At 39.2% G+C, this 16,067-nt stretch overlaps 2 protein-coding genes across 4 annotated transcripts in view; one reads left to right on the top strand and one right to left on the bottom strand.

Moving 5' to 3' along the window:
- Positions 1-4,115: 4,115 nt before the first annotated feature.
- MRPL32 (mitochondrial ribosomal protein L32) lies at positions 4,116-14,515 on the bottom strand. The gene is made up of 3 exons (XM_006085352.3): positions 14,357-14,515; positions 12,199-12,380; positions 4,116-4,644 (listed from the first exon to the last, which is right to left on the bottom strand). The coding sequence occupies exons 1-3, from the start codon at positions 14,472-14,474 to the stop codon at positions 4,390-4,392; spliced, it is 555 nt and encodes a 184-aa protein (XP_006085414.1). The 5' UTR covers positions 14,475-14,515; the 3' UTR covers positions 4,116-4,389.
- A 61-nt stretch (positions 14,516-14,576) lies between these two features.
- PSMA2 (proteasome subunit alpha 2) overlaps positions 14,577-16,067 on the top strand; it is a 31,151-nt gene continuing 29,660 nt past the window's right edge. For all 3 annotated transcript variants that reach the window (XR_001347460.2, XR_002828380.1, XM_006085355.3), the window contains exon 1: positions 14,577-14,756. Coding sequence is in view for 1 of the 3 variants with exons in the window: in XM_006085355.3 (XP_006085417.1) it covers positions 14,716-14,756 (41 nt within the window). In the remaining 2 variants the exon portion in view is untranslated. The remainder of the gene's footprint in view (positions 14,757-16,067) is intronic.

Below are 16,067 nucleotides of genomic sequence, written 5' to 3' on the forward strand. Positions count from 1 at the left end.
AGAGAAATAAAAATACCTCATAACTAAAATTAAAAACTCAGTGTCAGGATTTACAGATGAGAAAAACTTGAAGGCAAAAAATGTGAAATGGATAACATAGATCAGAAGAAAAATATCCAAAATAAACCATAAGATAAATGGATGGAAAACACAGAAAATAATAAACATGGAGGAAACAGTAACAAATCCTTACATAATGACTTTCCAAGACTAATAAAAAGCATCAATTTACAGATTCAAGAATTCCAAAGAAAACCCAAGCCAGAAAAATAAAAATAAACGTACACCTAAAAATATCAGAGTACAGCTGTGGGCAGGATTGGGGTAGGATAGAAGAAGGGAGAATAAAGGCAAAAGGAAAATCATAAAAGCAGTAAGAAAGATTACTTTAATAACAAAGTTTAATGTTAACGGAATAATACCTTTGTTGTTCTGATTCCTAATTTACAGCAAAAATGTCCTTCAGCCCTACCAGTGTGGCTCAGTGTTTGAGCATCGACCTATGAATCAGGAAGTTCCTTGTCATGGCATACATATGCCCAGGTTAGGGGCTTGATTCCCACTAGGGGGGTGCTGAAGGCAGCGATCAATGATTCTCTCTCATCATTGATGTTTCTCTCTCTCCCTCTCCTTTCCTCTCTGAAATCAATAAAAAAATATTTTTAAAAATAGCCTTAAAAAATGAAGATGAATTAAATATATTTTAGAAAAACAAAAGCTGAAATAATTTTATCATTAGCAGACCTGACCTATGGCACAAGAAAACTTATCTCAAATAGCAAATTTGAGATCCAAAAGGAATGAAATTGATAAATATATAATCAAAACAAATATTGTTTATTATTTTAAGATTTATATTTTAGGCAGAATCAAAATTGCATCTTCAAGAGGAGATAAAACTGAACGAAAGTGTTCTAATGTCCTGCGATACTCAGGAAGAAGGTAAAATTGCAAAGTAATATTTAAGTCTGATGAGTCAGGATACAGGCTATGATCTCAGAAACAACTGCTAAAAGAGTCATAAGAGTGCATCTCTTCCAAACTGCCAAAAAATGCCAAAAAATGCAATAGTTTATTAATCTAAAATATAGTTTTAAAAAAAGATAAAGTAGAAATGATATAGGTTATGGAGTTATACTGAAATGTAAAAATATTATATTCAATATAAAAGAGTACAAAATGTGTAAACACAAACCAAAATACAATTGAAATAGTAATATTAATATCAAAGTAGACTTTAAGGCAAAAAATATTACTAGATAGGAGGGGAAGCACCTCAAAATGAGAAAATATTTTGTTCACTCAGAATATATAACAATTTTGAACATGTATTTATCTATAAACATAGTATATAATTTATACAAAAAAGTGGAAGAGATATAAAAAGACAGTGGTAAATGCTAAAGCAAACTGGAAAAATATAAGTAAGGGTTTAAATCTTAAAAATATAACCAGCAAATTAAACATAAAGAATTTATTCAGAATACTGCATCCAACAACTGCAGAATAAGTACTATGCTCAAGGGCAAATGAACCACTTACAAATATTGATCATACATTGAGTTGTAATGTAGCAAGACTCTACAAATTATAAAAGATTAAAAGCATACAGTACCTTCTCTGATCACAAGACAATTAAGGTATAAATAAAATATAAAATATAATTAATAAAATATTACATTTTGAAATTAAGAAAATGTTTATAAATAGTATAAAAGTGAAAAATACAGTAAGAAATTACAATTACCAGGTGTACCGGTTAATAATGCGAATTTTGTAATCAAAGAAAACACGATAATTTCAAGAGAAACATCAAAACTGCTTTATTCAAAGTAATGTCCGTTGCTAGCTACACATTTCCCCATCTTTCAGGTAATTTGTGGACACTATCCCAATAGAACTTTTCTTGTTTTGAGGCAAACCATTCAGAGACCCAATTTTCCACTTCTTTGTATGTTTTTGAAGTTCTGCTCAGAAAGTGCATGTGCAATTGATCGGAACAAGTGGTAATCTGAAGGAGCAAGGTCTGGTGAATATGGCGGGTGGGTTAATACTTCCCAGGCAAGATCTTTTAATATGCCTCTAACTGGTTTTGAAGTGTGTGCTGGTGCGTCATCATGAAGCAAAATTACTTTGCTGTGTCTTCTGGAACATTCTGGTCATTTCACGATCAAAGGGTGGTTCAATTTGATTATTTGTTGTCGGTAGCGATCGGTATTAATGGTTTCACCTGGTTTTAGAAGCTCATAATACACCACACCTTCCTGATCCCATCAAACACAGAGCATTATCTTCTTTCCAAAGTGATTTGGCCTTGCAGTTGATGTTGATGGTTGACCTGGATCAACCCATGATTTTGTGCATTTGGGATTCTCAAAATAAATCCACTTTTCATTGCCAGTCACAATTCGATGCAAAAAAGACTTTCTTTCGTGCCATTAAAGCAACATTTTACTGATGACTTTTCACTTTTCTATTTGTCTTTCATTCAGTTGATGTGCCACCCATTTCCTTCCTTTAAAATCTTTCCCATTGCTGTAAACAATTGGAAATTGTTTGCTGAGCAACGTTTAATCTTTCTGCAAGTTGTTTTGAGTTTGACACGCATCTTCATCCAATAATGCTTGTAATTCTTGGTCTTCAAACTTTTTTGGTTGACCTGGACGTTGTCTTTCACATCGAAATCATCACTTTTAAAGCGTTTAAACCAGCATTCACAAGTATCTTGAGATGGAGCATGTTCACCATAAGCTTCCCGAAGTATTTGATAACTTTTTTTTTCAAAATAATGAATTAAAACTTTCCGCAAATGCTCTTTTTATGGCACAAAATTCAACATTTTTAAGCATAAAAATATCTATGATGTTAATACTTTCAGCAAATTTGACATATGAAGTTTTGAAGCTAGTTGTCAATACAACAAAATAGCATACATATCAAATCACATATATATCAACACATGTGTAGCTCCATCTATTGAAAAAAATCCGCATTATTAACTGGTACACCTAATAAGTGTAACAGCATTTTTAAGGTTTGTCACTAAGAAATAGTACCTGCAGAGAAGTACGTTAATAAGAATATTCAGATAACTACTCTAGAAACTCAATTTTATGCCCATATCAAGCCAAGCCTTAAAAGAGTTATTTACTGGGATTCCAATATGTAGTTTTAAGGATTTGCTTTTAATGAATTGCATTTTAACATATTATTGGTTTTAATGTACCGCATGAAACTGGTCATTTTACTTCTAGGAATAACATGAATTACCCCTTCACAGAATTCTCATTATACTAGTAAAGTCATCTGGGAGAAATGTCCATCAGGTCTTAGTACCAAGATAGTGGTGTATTTCTGGACCGTGTCTTTACTTGTAGAGACTTATCCATGTAAACTCTTTCCAAGGAAAAGGAAGTTCAAATGCCTAATTCTAATACTTATTCAGGCTACTGTTATATGCATTGTTTAAAACATATCCCTGAGTTTTATCATGTCTACTGATTTTCCATTTAACCATAATCCCCAACTTACTTATCTCTGTGTATTTTAATAAGTTATCTTACTTAGGAAAAAATATAGTAAACCTTGGGCTCAGGGTAGATATAGAGGAGGGAGAGAGAAATATTAAATTATTTGCTTTAAGTTAAAAAGGTCATTGCTACAAAGAGATAAAAATGTAAAATAAACTAAAAGGACACACTAAAAGGAAAATGTAAAGGCAACATCCTTAGCACACTTTCTATGTACTTTGAATTCACTCACATCTCCTTTTAACAGTCTTTCTCCCAAAACAATAAATTACAAATCTCCTGTGCTATTTAATGAATTCTAAATGTTATTTTGATTTCATGTAAAATGTCAAGAACTATTTTTTCTAATTAACATAATGCATCCCATATAAATTCCACCAAAGGCAATTTTAGTTTTCAAAAACAAAACAAAAAACCCCAAACAAGAACAAACCTTTTCTTATTGCTAGTATTACCATCTAAAAAACAATATCCAGAATTAAAATAATAAACTACTTCCAGGTGTTACTTAAACAAAAGTATTTGTGTAAGTATACTTGTGTAAGAAAAAACACTGGCAAACAAAATCAGAGCCAAACACGGAACTCTTGGTATGAATTGTAAATTATTTTATTGTTTTGTCCTGAAAATTTAATGTTTACTTAAAACCTTATAATAGAAACAGACATATAAATCCAGAGCCTCTGCACAAACATTTTGATTTTATTCCCGATATAGTCTTCAAATTACCCACACAAAACATCTTATGAAGAATGTTTTAAGCTATATTGATGATTTTAAGACACAAAAATAAAAAAAACTTCCTCTTTTCCAGGAGAAATATTTTACATTAAGTTACCCTTTTTAAACATCTCTGGTGTCAATTCTGGGTGAACCAGGATGGTCGCTTCTTTTCTCGTTCAATGATCCTCTTGCCCTGATCTTGTTCGGATGGTGTCTCTCCCCTGTACAGCACCATGGTCTCTACAGTAGGAGCCTTAAAAGGGCCCCCTTCTTGTTTCCCCATCTCTTTTCTGATTTCTGCAGTCTCCTTGCGCACATTCTCATAGCAATAGCCACAAAGGACATGTTTCTGTTTCAGGTGACCACATTCAGGACAAACGTCTATGTTGTGCTATAAAAAAAATCAACAACAACAAAAAAACAGTATTTTAACAAGAGGCAAAATAATGAACAAAAAATTACTGATAGGAGTGATGCTTATATTTAAGTTTTCTGCATGAGAGGTCACATACCATCTGGTTCAACCTCACTTTAATAGAAAAACTGAGGACAAAAAACATTGAGTTTGAGTTAGTAGAAAAACTGGGACTACAACTCAGGTCCACTGATTTTGAATCTACACAGCAGTCATATTAGTTAAAATGGTACTCTATTTCATTCCACATCTTCAAATGCTAAGCATACAATACCAAAAAATTAACTTTTCCTTTCAATTTATCTTCGGAAAAACAAAATGATAGACACATTACAAGCTGGCTTCCTCTGATTTATCACAGTATAACTCAAATCCCTATGTGAAGTATAGTTGGTAGATGGTGTAATTTTCTTTTTTAACATAGGAACATTGATTACTTCTTAACGTAAAACTTCCCTGTCTTGTTATAAATTGAGGGTATTTTAATGAGTTTTTACACATATCTATCCAACTTTAATGAGAAAATGACAACCTTTAAAGAAGTCTTTTTGACGTGTTTAAAAGTAGGTTTGGAATATAAAGGAAAAATAGGAATGACATCAGCAGGATGCGCATGAGGACCTCCGGGGCTCTCCCCTGGAAGTTACAAGTTCGACAGCTATAATGCAACAGAGGATTCTCTGCTCAACACATAAACACAGCTGAGATCCATGCATTGAAACATCTGAAGGTGGGTGTATCTCAGGGAAAAGGGGAGGAGGGAAGGAGGAAGGCCAGACATGGGTATCAAAGCAGCAGCCCAGGGCTCACTATGGCCCCTCAGTAGTAGGAAAAGTGTTGGGTTACAGCGTACACACTGCAGCCCTAAGGAACAGAGTCAGAATCAACATTCCTCTTGAGTGACCAGTAAACACTGCAGCAAAACCCAGGGAAGGGCAGAGATGGAATACAAAAGTGTGGCAGCTGTGGTCTAGTAGTTGCTATTACCGGGCAGAAGACAAAGCCACAGATGCAGAGCGGCTTCCCTCACCCTCCCAAAACTCACAGGGGCAGCTGCAGATAGGTAGCAGGGGAGGTATAGGGTTACAGTGCACTCTCTCCGCAGCCCTGAGGACTGGAGGGGCAGAGACTTCCAACTCTAAGCAGCAGGAGCATACTGCAGCTTAACCTAATGACAGGGCAGCCACCATTACTGGAAGGAGAGCAAGGCCACAAACTCAAGAACAGACCTTTCCCCACCCACCAACCCCACCCACTGCAGTGGAGCCTGGAGGAGGCACCTGGGACACCTCAGAAAGGACAACACTGCTAGCAGCATCTAGTTGCAGGAGGCAGTGTCGACAGTGCACTCTCTCCGCAGCCCTGAGGACTGGAGGGGCAGAGACTTCCAACTCTAAGCAGCAGGAGCATTCCCTCCCCAGGGAATACAGGTCATATTCCATAGCAAAGACACCGCCACCCCACAGAGATCCCAGAAGCCCGTCACTGGGTTGAGTTGCAGTGTGTGCCTGACACTCGGAGAAATACTTCTGCCCTTCTAGTCTTCAGTGTTGCAGAGAGAATGTGCTGTCATTGACACATCCACTGCTACTGCTACAGCATCTGCTGGGGCTGCTGTAAGCTCTGGGAGGGTGAGGGGAGGCAGCTATGCAAATGTGAGTTATGCTTCAGCAACACCTACTGGAAAACAAAAGAAAGATCTCTACTTATCAACCTACTGAACAGTGAAGTCTCAAATATAAAACAACAACAACAAAAGAGATTTCAGCCCTGGCGAGTATGGCTCAGTTGGTTAGAGCATCGTCCTGTACACCAAAAGGTGGCGAGTTTGATTCATGGTCAGGGCACACACCCAGATTGTGGGTTTGATCCCCAGTCAAGGTGCATGAGGGAGGTGACCTATCGATGTTTCTCACCAAAGGGCCACAGGTTCGTTTCCTGGCCTTGGTGGAGTGCATACGAGAGACAACCAATCGATGTGTTTCTCTCACACCAATGTTTCTCTCTCCTTCCTCCCTTCTCCCCTCCCTAACCCCTTTCCACTCTCTCTTAAAAAAGAAAAAAAATCAATGGAAACAGTATCCTTGGATGAGTATTAACAACAACAAAAAGTTACAGAGACAAATGAGAACGACAATACAACATATCAAAATTTGGGGGATATAGCAAAAGTGGTAATAAGAGGAAAGTTTATAGCACTACAGGCCGACCTCAAGAAACAAGAAAAATCTCAAATAAACAACCTAATATTTCACCTTAAAAAACTAGAGAAAGAATAACAAAAGAAACCCAAAGTCAGTAGAAGAAAGGAAATAAAGATGAATAAAACTGGGAAATGTCTGCCTTTACACAATAAGGAAAAAAGAAAAGACTCAAACAAAATCAGAAATGAAAGAGGAGACATTATACTGGAAACCAGAGAAATACAAAGGACCATAGAAGGATACTATGAAACACTATATTCTACCAAATTTGATTACCTAGAAGAAATGGACAAGGTCTTAGAAATATTTAACCTTCCTTGCCTGAATCATGATGAATTAAAAAATATAGACTGATCAACAGTAAAGAAATTGAAATAGTCATAAAAAACCTCCCCCAAAGTAAAAGTCCAGGACCAGATGGCTTCGTTAGTGAACAAACTGTCACAGAAGATTTAATAGCTATCCTCCTTAAACTCTTGCAAATATTGAAGAAGAGACATTTTATGAGGCCAAGATGACCCTGATATCAAAATCAGGCAAGAAAAAACCAACCAACCAACCAACCAACCTGGCAAGGACAACACACAAAAAAATTACAGGCCAGTATCTTTAATAAATATAGATACAAATATCCCAGACAAAATACAAGTAAATAAAATACAATACATTAAAAAGATAATACATCACTATCAAGTAGAGTGCAAATTGATCCATGTGATAAATCACATTAACAAAATAAAGGATAACAATCATATGATCCTGTCAATAGGTGCAGAAGGTACAACATCAATTTATATTAAAACACTCCAAAAAACTCAAAATAGAAGGAAAGTATCTCAACATAATAAGGCGATACATAAGAAACTCTCAACTCAACAACTCAACAAATGACAAGTGCTGGCAAGTATGTAGAGAAAAGAGAACCTTAGTGCACTGCTGGTGGGAATGCAGACTGGCGCAGCCACTATAAAAAACAGTATGAAGTTTCCTAAAAATTAAAAAATGGAATTGCCATTTGATCTAGTGATACCACTTCTTAGAATATATCCGAAGAATCCAAAAACACCAATCAGAAAGAATACATGCACCCAATATGTTCACAGCAGTGCTATTTATAATACTTAGATCTAGAAACAGCTCAAGTACCCATCAGTAAATGAGTGGATGAAAAAACCGTGGTACATTTACACAATGGAATACTATGCAGATGTAAAAAAGAAGGATCTCTTACCCTTTGAGACAGCAGGGACCTGGTTAGTATTATGCCAAGCAAAATAAGCTAGTCAGAGGAAGACAAGTATCACATGGTCTCACTTATATGTGGAATCTAATGAACAAAATAAACTGATGGGCAAAACAGATCTAGAGACATGGAAGCATGGAACAGACTGATGAATCTGAGGGAAGGAGTAGCGGGGTGGGTGGAAAGAGATTAACTAAAGAACTTATATGCATACTAGAGGCCCGGTGCACGGACTGTGCACTGGTGGGGTCCCTCAGCTTGGCCTGTGGGGATCGGGCTGAAACTGGCTCTCCAACATCTCCTGAGGGGTCCTGGATTGCGAGAGGGTGCAGGCCAGGCTGAGGGACCCCACTGGTGCATGATTGGGGCCGGGGAGGGACTGCGGGAGGGCTCCAGGGAGTGTCCGGCCCATCTCGTCCAGTCCCAATCGGTGGGACCCCAGCAGCAAGCTAACCTACAGGTTGGAGAATCTGCCCTCTGGTGGTTAGTGTGCATCATAGCGACTGGTCAAACGAACGGTCATACACTCAGCATATTAGGCTTTTATTATATAGGATATGCATAACCCATAGACATAGACAATAGTGCTGTGAAGGCCTGGGGTGGGGGGAGTGGGTCAATGGGGGCAAAAAGGGGGCATCTGTAATCCTATATAATAAAAGCATAGTATGCAAATTGTCCCCTCAACCAGGAGGTTGTCCGGGAGTTTGATCAGGGGGTGGGGCTGTCCGGGGGAAGGGAGGGAGGCCCTGGCCGGTGGCAGGTGGCTGGGGGAAGGGAGGGAATACTCGGCTGGCAGCTGGCAGCCACTAGGGACCCTACCAGTACACAAATTTCGTGCACTGGGCCCCTAGTATTTTCAATAATGAAGACAATATTGTCCTCTAAGATCAGAAACAAGACAAGGATGTTCACTCTCACCACTGATATTCACATAGTACTGGAAGTCCTAGCCAGAGCAATCAGACAAGAGAAAGAAATAAAAGGCATCCAAATCGGGAATGAAGAAGTAAAACTGTCACTTTTTGCAAATAACATGATTATTTACATTAAAAAACCCTAAAGACTCCACCAAAAACTATTAGGAACAATAAACAAATACAGCAAAGTAGCATGATACAAAATCAATCTACAAAAACTCACTGCTTTCCTCAGTGAGTTTGAAATCTCAGACAAAAATAAAATACCTAGCAATAAACTTAACAAAAGAAGTGAGAACCTGTACACTGAAAACTAGAGATAACACTGAAAGAAACTGAAGAAGACACAAAGGAATGAAAAGGTATTATATATTCATGGATTGGAAGAATCAACAGTTAAAATGGCCATAACACCTAAAGCAATATACAGATTTAATGAAATCCCTATCAAAATCCCAATGGCATTATAAAAAGAAATAGAACCAAAAAATCATCAGATTGGTAGGGAATCACGAAAAACCCCAAATAGCCAAAGCTATCCTGAGAGAAAAAGAACAAAGCCAGAGGTCTCACACTCCATGATTTCAAATTATACTCCAAAACTATAATATCAAAACAGTGGGAAGAAAAACAGACACACAGATAAATGGAATATAATTGAGAGCCCAGAAATAAACCCACATATCTATGGAAAACTAATTTTTTACAAAGGAGCCAAAAACATACAATGGAGAAAAGAAGGCCTCTTCAATATATGGTGCTGGAAAATTGGAAACTCATATGCAAAAGAAAAGACTGCTATTTGATACCATACACAAAAATGAACTAAAAATGGACCAAAGACCTAAATATAAGACCTGGAACAGTAAAATACATAGAAGAAAGCATATGTACTAAACTTATGGATCTTGATCTGAGAAAGGATTTTATGAAGTCGACCCCTAAGGCAAAAGACCCCTACATCAAACTAAAAAGCTCCTGCGCAGCAAAAGAAAGCCAATAAAACAAAAAGGCAACCAACTGAATGAGAGAAAACATTTGCAAACAATACCTCTAATAATAGGCTAATATCCAAAATATAAAAGTAACTCATACAACTGAACAAAAAATCAATTAGAAAATGGGCAGAGCACCTAACAGACATTTTTCCCCGGTAAGACATACAAGTGGCCAACAGATACATAAAAAGATGCTCAACTTTACTAGTGATAAGGGTAATGCAAATTAAAGCCACAAAGAGCCCTGGCTGGGTAGCTCAGTTGGTTAGAGCAACGTCCCAATATGCCAAAATTGTGGGTTCGATCCCTGGTCCTGACATATACTAGAATCAACCAATGAATGCGTGGATGGATGGAACAATAAATTGATGTTTCTTTCTCTCCTAAAACCAATTAATAAAAACAAGTGTTGGAGGACGGGGAGAAAAAGAAACCTTCATACACTGCTGGTGGGAAAGTAAATTGGTATAAAGACTATGGAAAAAAATTTGAGGGTCCTCAAAAAATTAAAAATTGAGGTACCATATGACCCAGCGATATTTCTTTTGGGTACTGACCTGAAAAATTTGAAAACATTTATTTGTAAGATGTATATTTACCCATATGTTTATTACAGCATTATTCACATGGAAACAACCAAAGTGTCCTTTAGTAGAGGACTGGATAAAGAAGATGTGGTACATATACACAATAGACTACTACTCAACCATAAGAAAGATGAAATACTGCCATTTGAATCTTCAGAATATCATAGTAAGTGAAGTAAGTCCGCTGGAAAAAGACAAAAACCATATGATTTCACTTATATGTAGGATATAAAACAGAAAGCAACAAACAAACACTCACTCACAGACAACAGTATGGTGGTTAGCAGAGAAGAGAGGTAGGGAAAGTAGATAAAGGTAAAGGAAGCCAAATTCATGGTGATGGAAGGAAACTTGATTCTGGGTGGTGGAAACACAATGCAAAAAACAGATAATGTATCATAGAATTGTATAGTTGAAACTTAATTAGCTAATGTCACTCCAATAAATTTAATATTTAAAAAAAAGCACCTAGGGTAATACATGTAGCAGAAAACAATTCAATGAATGCACAGGATAAGAGCTATTCTTTTCCCTCAGAATTAACAGTCAGGGTAATCAGATAATAGGTCCCTAAAATTTTAAATTCTCTCAACCAATTCTATGAATTATTGTTGTTTAATTAATGAAGTATTTTTCAGTTCCAGATTTTAAGTCTAGTCCCAACTTTGACTCATTAACACTTCTTGGCTTAAGTTCTAAGGGTTTAGTTTAATAATGAACGTAACAGCTTAATAGTAAGTTATGTTCTGGAGTTTCATCTGCACTGTGCTGCTGCTATGGAATGCCAATAATTCAAACATAGCTATTAAAGCCATAAATTAACAGATTAAAGGTAATAAACACTGTATTTTTTGTACTAGGTCAATGAAGACAGTGTATCCATGTATCTAATGGAGAGTGGAGATCTGGAACTGTCTGATGATAGGAACAAACAAAAAAATTTAAAGAGAAGAATTTGAGCTCAAGAATTAGACTGCCAGGCTCAAAACCTGACCGCAGGTAAATTCTTTTTACCTCAGTTTCTTCATCCTAAAAATGATCTAAGCACTGTTTACTTTGGGGGGCTGTTAGACTGATGAGATACTCCACATCTTAGGTATATCATGGTCACTTAACAGATGTTAGCTATTTTTATTACCAATCTAAGGAATTTCCTTCACAGTATTTTACTGGACACAATGAAGAATAGAATAAATATGTAAAAGCCAGAAAAACCAAGGTTCAATATAACTATTGCTTCTAACTTTAATTTCAGGTCCTGCTACAGTTAAAATGTTTACCCACAAATAGTTCAAAATTATATAGCTCAGGAGTGGCACAGCTCACAATTAAAAAGCCATTTAGGCTCTTTACAATCCAGTCCTCTGTGCAGACTCCAAACTCCCTCCTTGACTGTGTTACTATTTAGGCTACAGGACAGTAGACACACATACTGAGAATGTTGCGTTTTATTTAAGCCAGAAGTAAGTGGACATACAAGATTTGAGAATAATTTACCCAAAGGTTATATGAATAGACAAGGAAGATATGCAGTGATAGTCATGAGAGAAAGTACACCTACAAAAATGAACATATTACCTTAACTTTAATAAGCTTCTGAGGGTTTCTTCTCCTACACCGGTTAACTTCAATGCTGCGTCTCTTTTTGGGTGCTGCCATCCAAAAGATACTATCCAAAAGGCTGGAAATCTCCTTACTTCCATTCGTATCATTTGCTGATTCTGTAAATATAGCCGGACCTTGGACCGCTAATGCTGGTTCTACAAAATAAAATATGAAGATTGCAGAATCAGTTTTTAGTTTCTAAATGACTATTTTCAAATATAATTCTCCTTAACAATCAAGAGTGATATGAAAACAGGCATATTTATAGATAATTTAGAATATTACATTCAATAGACATTAAACAGAAAACCTTAGCTCTTAAATTATACCAAAGCTCATACATAAAGCAAGTTTAAAAAGCACAAGTATAATTTCTTTCTTAGAGACCCCTGCTGAAATGAAATCAGTGAAATTCTAGCAAGAGTTTGTCCATATCCTGTCGGTGGGGAGTACACCTACTTATTTTACAAGTAAATCTAAGCTTGAGAGTCCCAAAGGGCACTTCTGACCTAGTGAGAAAACTGCACTGCCTACTGGCTTTTTAAAAAAAAATTATATTCAAACTGAGTTAGGTCCTTTGTCATATAAGCTGGCAGGCCCTATGTAAGTCACTTAGTTCATAATATTTTATCTCGATTCCTGTCTGTTCTCTAAGAAAAAGTACTAGCTCACCACTCGTTGTATATTAGTTTATGTAACCATCAACCTTTTTGAAAAAACTTTCACTTTTTTTGAAAAAAAACTTTCACTTTTTTCTAAATTGTTTATAAAATCAAATAGATTCCTTTCTCCGATCCTTGCCATTCCTCAGACTTGCAGTATTTCTTTTGATTTTAGGTACTCTTTTTTTTTTTTTTTTAAATATATTTTATTGATTTTCTACAGAGAGGAAGGGAGAGAGAGATAGAGAGTTAGAAACATCGATCAGCTGCCTCCTGCACATCTCCTACTGGGGATGTGGCCGCAACCCAGGTACATGCCCTTGACCGGAATCGAACCTGGGACCTTTCAGTCCGCAGGCCGACGCTCTATCCACTGAGCCAAACCGGTTTCGGCGATTTTAGGTACTCTTAAGAATATACAGGCTCGGGCTGGGTAGCCCGGTTAGTTAGAGCATGGGGCCAATAGTCAAGGTTGAGGGTGTGATTCCCTCTCACTCAGCCTTCCTCTCTCTAAAATCAATCCATAAATTTAAAAAAAATTTTACATTTTAAAAATTAAAATAAAAAAGTATACAAGGCTGTGCAACACTTAAAAACTGGTATTCCTGCCGAAATCGGTTTGGCTCAGTGGATGGAGCGTCGGCCTGTGGACTGAAAGGTCCCAGGTTCGATTCTGGTCAAGGGCATGTACCTGGGTTGCAGGCACATCCCGGTAGGAGGTGTGCAGGAGGCAGCTGATCGATGTTTCTCTCTCATCGATGTTTCTAACTCTCTCTCTCTCCCTTCCTCTCTGTAAAAAATCAATAAAATATATTTAAAAACAAACAAACAAACAAAACTGGTATTCCCTTTAACCTCCAAGTTTCTCTCAGCATCGCCCAGCGGTTGACAGCAGAGGCCCTTGCTCGGCCCGTGTCCTCAGCTGGAAGGTGGTGTCCCCTGGGCTCGCTCTGGGAATGACCCCCCGGAGCACAGGCCGGCTCCGGCCCCTGGTGAGTGGGCGCTCACTTCCGGCTGCCGGTGCATCACCACGTCGGGCAGACCTCAGAAATGGAGCAGGATGTACATATAAAACTGTAATATCTAAGACACTTTCCATTCAAATTAGCTTCCGGGGGAAACACGGGGATCAGGACGTAACTGCACGGAACTCCACCACCACAAAGACAAACTGCTTTAAGGTGCGGGGGGACAGGAACGGCAAGATCAAAGGATCCCCGTCGTGGCGGCCCCTGATGCTGAGCTAATGAGCCTCAGTCACATTCCGTGTACGAAGGTGTCGGAGGGCTTTTTCTTTTGCGGAGAGGGAGCGGAAAAAACAACTGTCTCTTGTTCCCAAGTAAGCGTCCCTGAAAACGTCCCCTGTCGCGGACAGAAACGTGGGCGAAGGGCAGCGTATGAACTGTATCCACCCCGCTGCCTGGCGTTCCCTCATCCACCTCTTCTCTACCGCGACCTCCGTTACGTACCCCACGGAGGGCTGGGAAAGCCTGGCCGGCTCTGCTGAAGTTTCCACTGCAGTCGCTGCCAACAGCTCCGGAGAAGCGCCCGGGCTGCAGGCCACGGCGGAACCACCAGCACCAGCATGGCCGCAAACACCGAAGCCTTCTATGCGGCGGCCGAGTCCCGCCCCCATTCCGCGCATGCGCACTGACGCAGAGTCGGACAACCCGGCGTCTGGAACTACAACGGCCAGCATGCCTCTGGAGCGGCTCTGACTTTCCTCCAATCAGAGGGAGAGGAAGGAAGGAAGGCGCCTGGAGGGAAATGAAAGGAAGCCGGACGTAGTGCGCAGGTGCGAGAACGTGCTTTGGGTCTCCGGGCAAAGATGGCGGAGCGCGGTTACAGCTTTTCGTTGACTACTTTCAGGTATGGAGATTCTCTGCGTGGCTGAGATTGCAGGATCTTTGCCCACCGGGTTTTTAATTTTTTTTATCTTCCGACTTGGTCTTCGGCTCGGTGCTTTCGGAGGGCCCAGTAGGGGAGGGGGCTGGAATACGACTTTGCAAAGTCATTTGTCGGGCCCGCCCACGGCCTGGGGAGCAAGCGGTCCCGGGAGGCCGCGGGAACGCAGGTCGGGAGTCCCGGGCGACCCTGAGGTTGTGGGAAGGTACCGGCCTCAGCCAGGGATTTGCTTTCGCTTTGGAGACTAGAGAAGAAGGCAGCTTTGGCCGAGCTGCGTCTGGGTGTCCCGTTCAGAACTCAGGGTTTTCTTCCTGACCCAGGTCGGCCTGACTCCGGAGCTTCTGGAGCTCGGAATGTTGGTCAGATCGCAGCAAGCCTCAGTTTAACATTTGATCTGAGTTTTAGCCTCCTTTTCGTACTAGTGTCGTTCAAAATCTCCCACTTTCGGTTTCTTCGATGCCTTTATTTGAAGCTTAGGAACTAAAAATGAAAGCGCTACGCTTTCTATCATCTCCTCCTAGGTATTCTTGTATATCACGTGCGGTTGGGAATATTAACAGGAAACGAGTTAACAAATTGGTGCCTGTAATTGCATTCTGGAAAATGTTTCCCCCTTCCTGGGAAGTTTTACAAAAAGAGGCTTAAAGAAGGAACATAACTTCATTTTTAAGTTTATCTTTATGTTTAAAGTATAACATATGTTCCCCCATTTCCCCCCTTTGATCCCCTCCACCCCGCCTCCATCCCCCAAGCCTCCCACACTATGGTCTGTGTCCGTGGCTTTTGCATATGTGCATACAAGTTCTTGGGTTGATCTCTTTCCGCCCTCCCCTTCCCTCTGAGATTCGTGGGTCTAGATTAAGGAACATAACTTTCGATTGGGTAATCAGAGTCAGGAAAGGCCCATGCTTGAGGGTGATTTTTGAGATTGGAAGATGAAAAGGAGCCAGCTGTTGGAAGATTGAGGGGTGAGAGCGCGTTGCAGACAGAGGGAACATGGGCAGGTATGAAAGTCCTAAAGTTGGACAAGAGCTTGATCTCCTAAAGGAATTGAATAAGGCAGATGTGCTCGAGTATAGTGAGGAAGGGTTAGCGTGGGTCAAGTCCAATCTTGTAGGGCTAGAGTAAGGAGTTTTTATTTTAAGAGAACCCAGAAGTTACTGTAGAATTTAAGTGGGGAGTGACATGGTACAAAGGTAATTCCGGCTGGGGGGATGGAAGTGAGGATGAAAGAGGAAAAGTAGTTAGAAGGGCTATTGCAGTTATCCCAGGTAG

Source organism: Myotis lucifugus, unplaced genomic scaffold, assembly GCF_000147115.1.
Source record: "Myotis lucifugus unplaced genomic scaffold, Myoluc2.0 scaffold_18, whole genome shotgun sequence".
NCBI classification, from domain to species: Eukaryota; Metazoa; Chordata; class Mammalia; order Chiroptera; family Vespertilionidae; genus Myotis; species Myotis lucifugus.

Bases quoted from the DNA above. Each gene is read 5' to 3' on its own strand.
- MRPL32 (XM_006085352.3), bottom strand. From the start codon at position 14,474: ATGCTGGTGCTGGTGGTTCCGCCGTGGCCTGCAGCCCGGGCGCTTCTC. The intron at 12,381-14,356 runs GTACGTAACGGA...TTTATTTTGTAG, and splicing joins CTTTCCCAGCCCTCCGTGGG to AACCAGCATTAGCGGTCCAA. The intron at 4,645-12,198 runs GTAATATGTTCA...TTTTTTTTATAG, and splicing joins AGAAGCTTATTAAAGTTAAG to CACAACATAGACGTTTGTCC.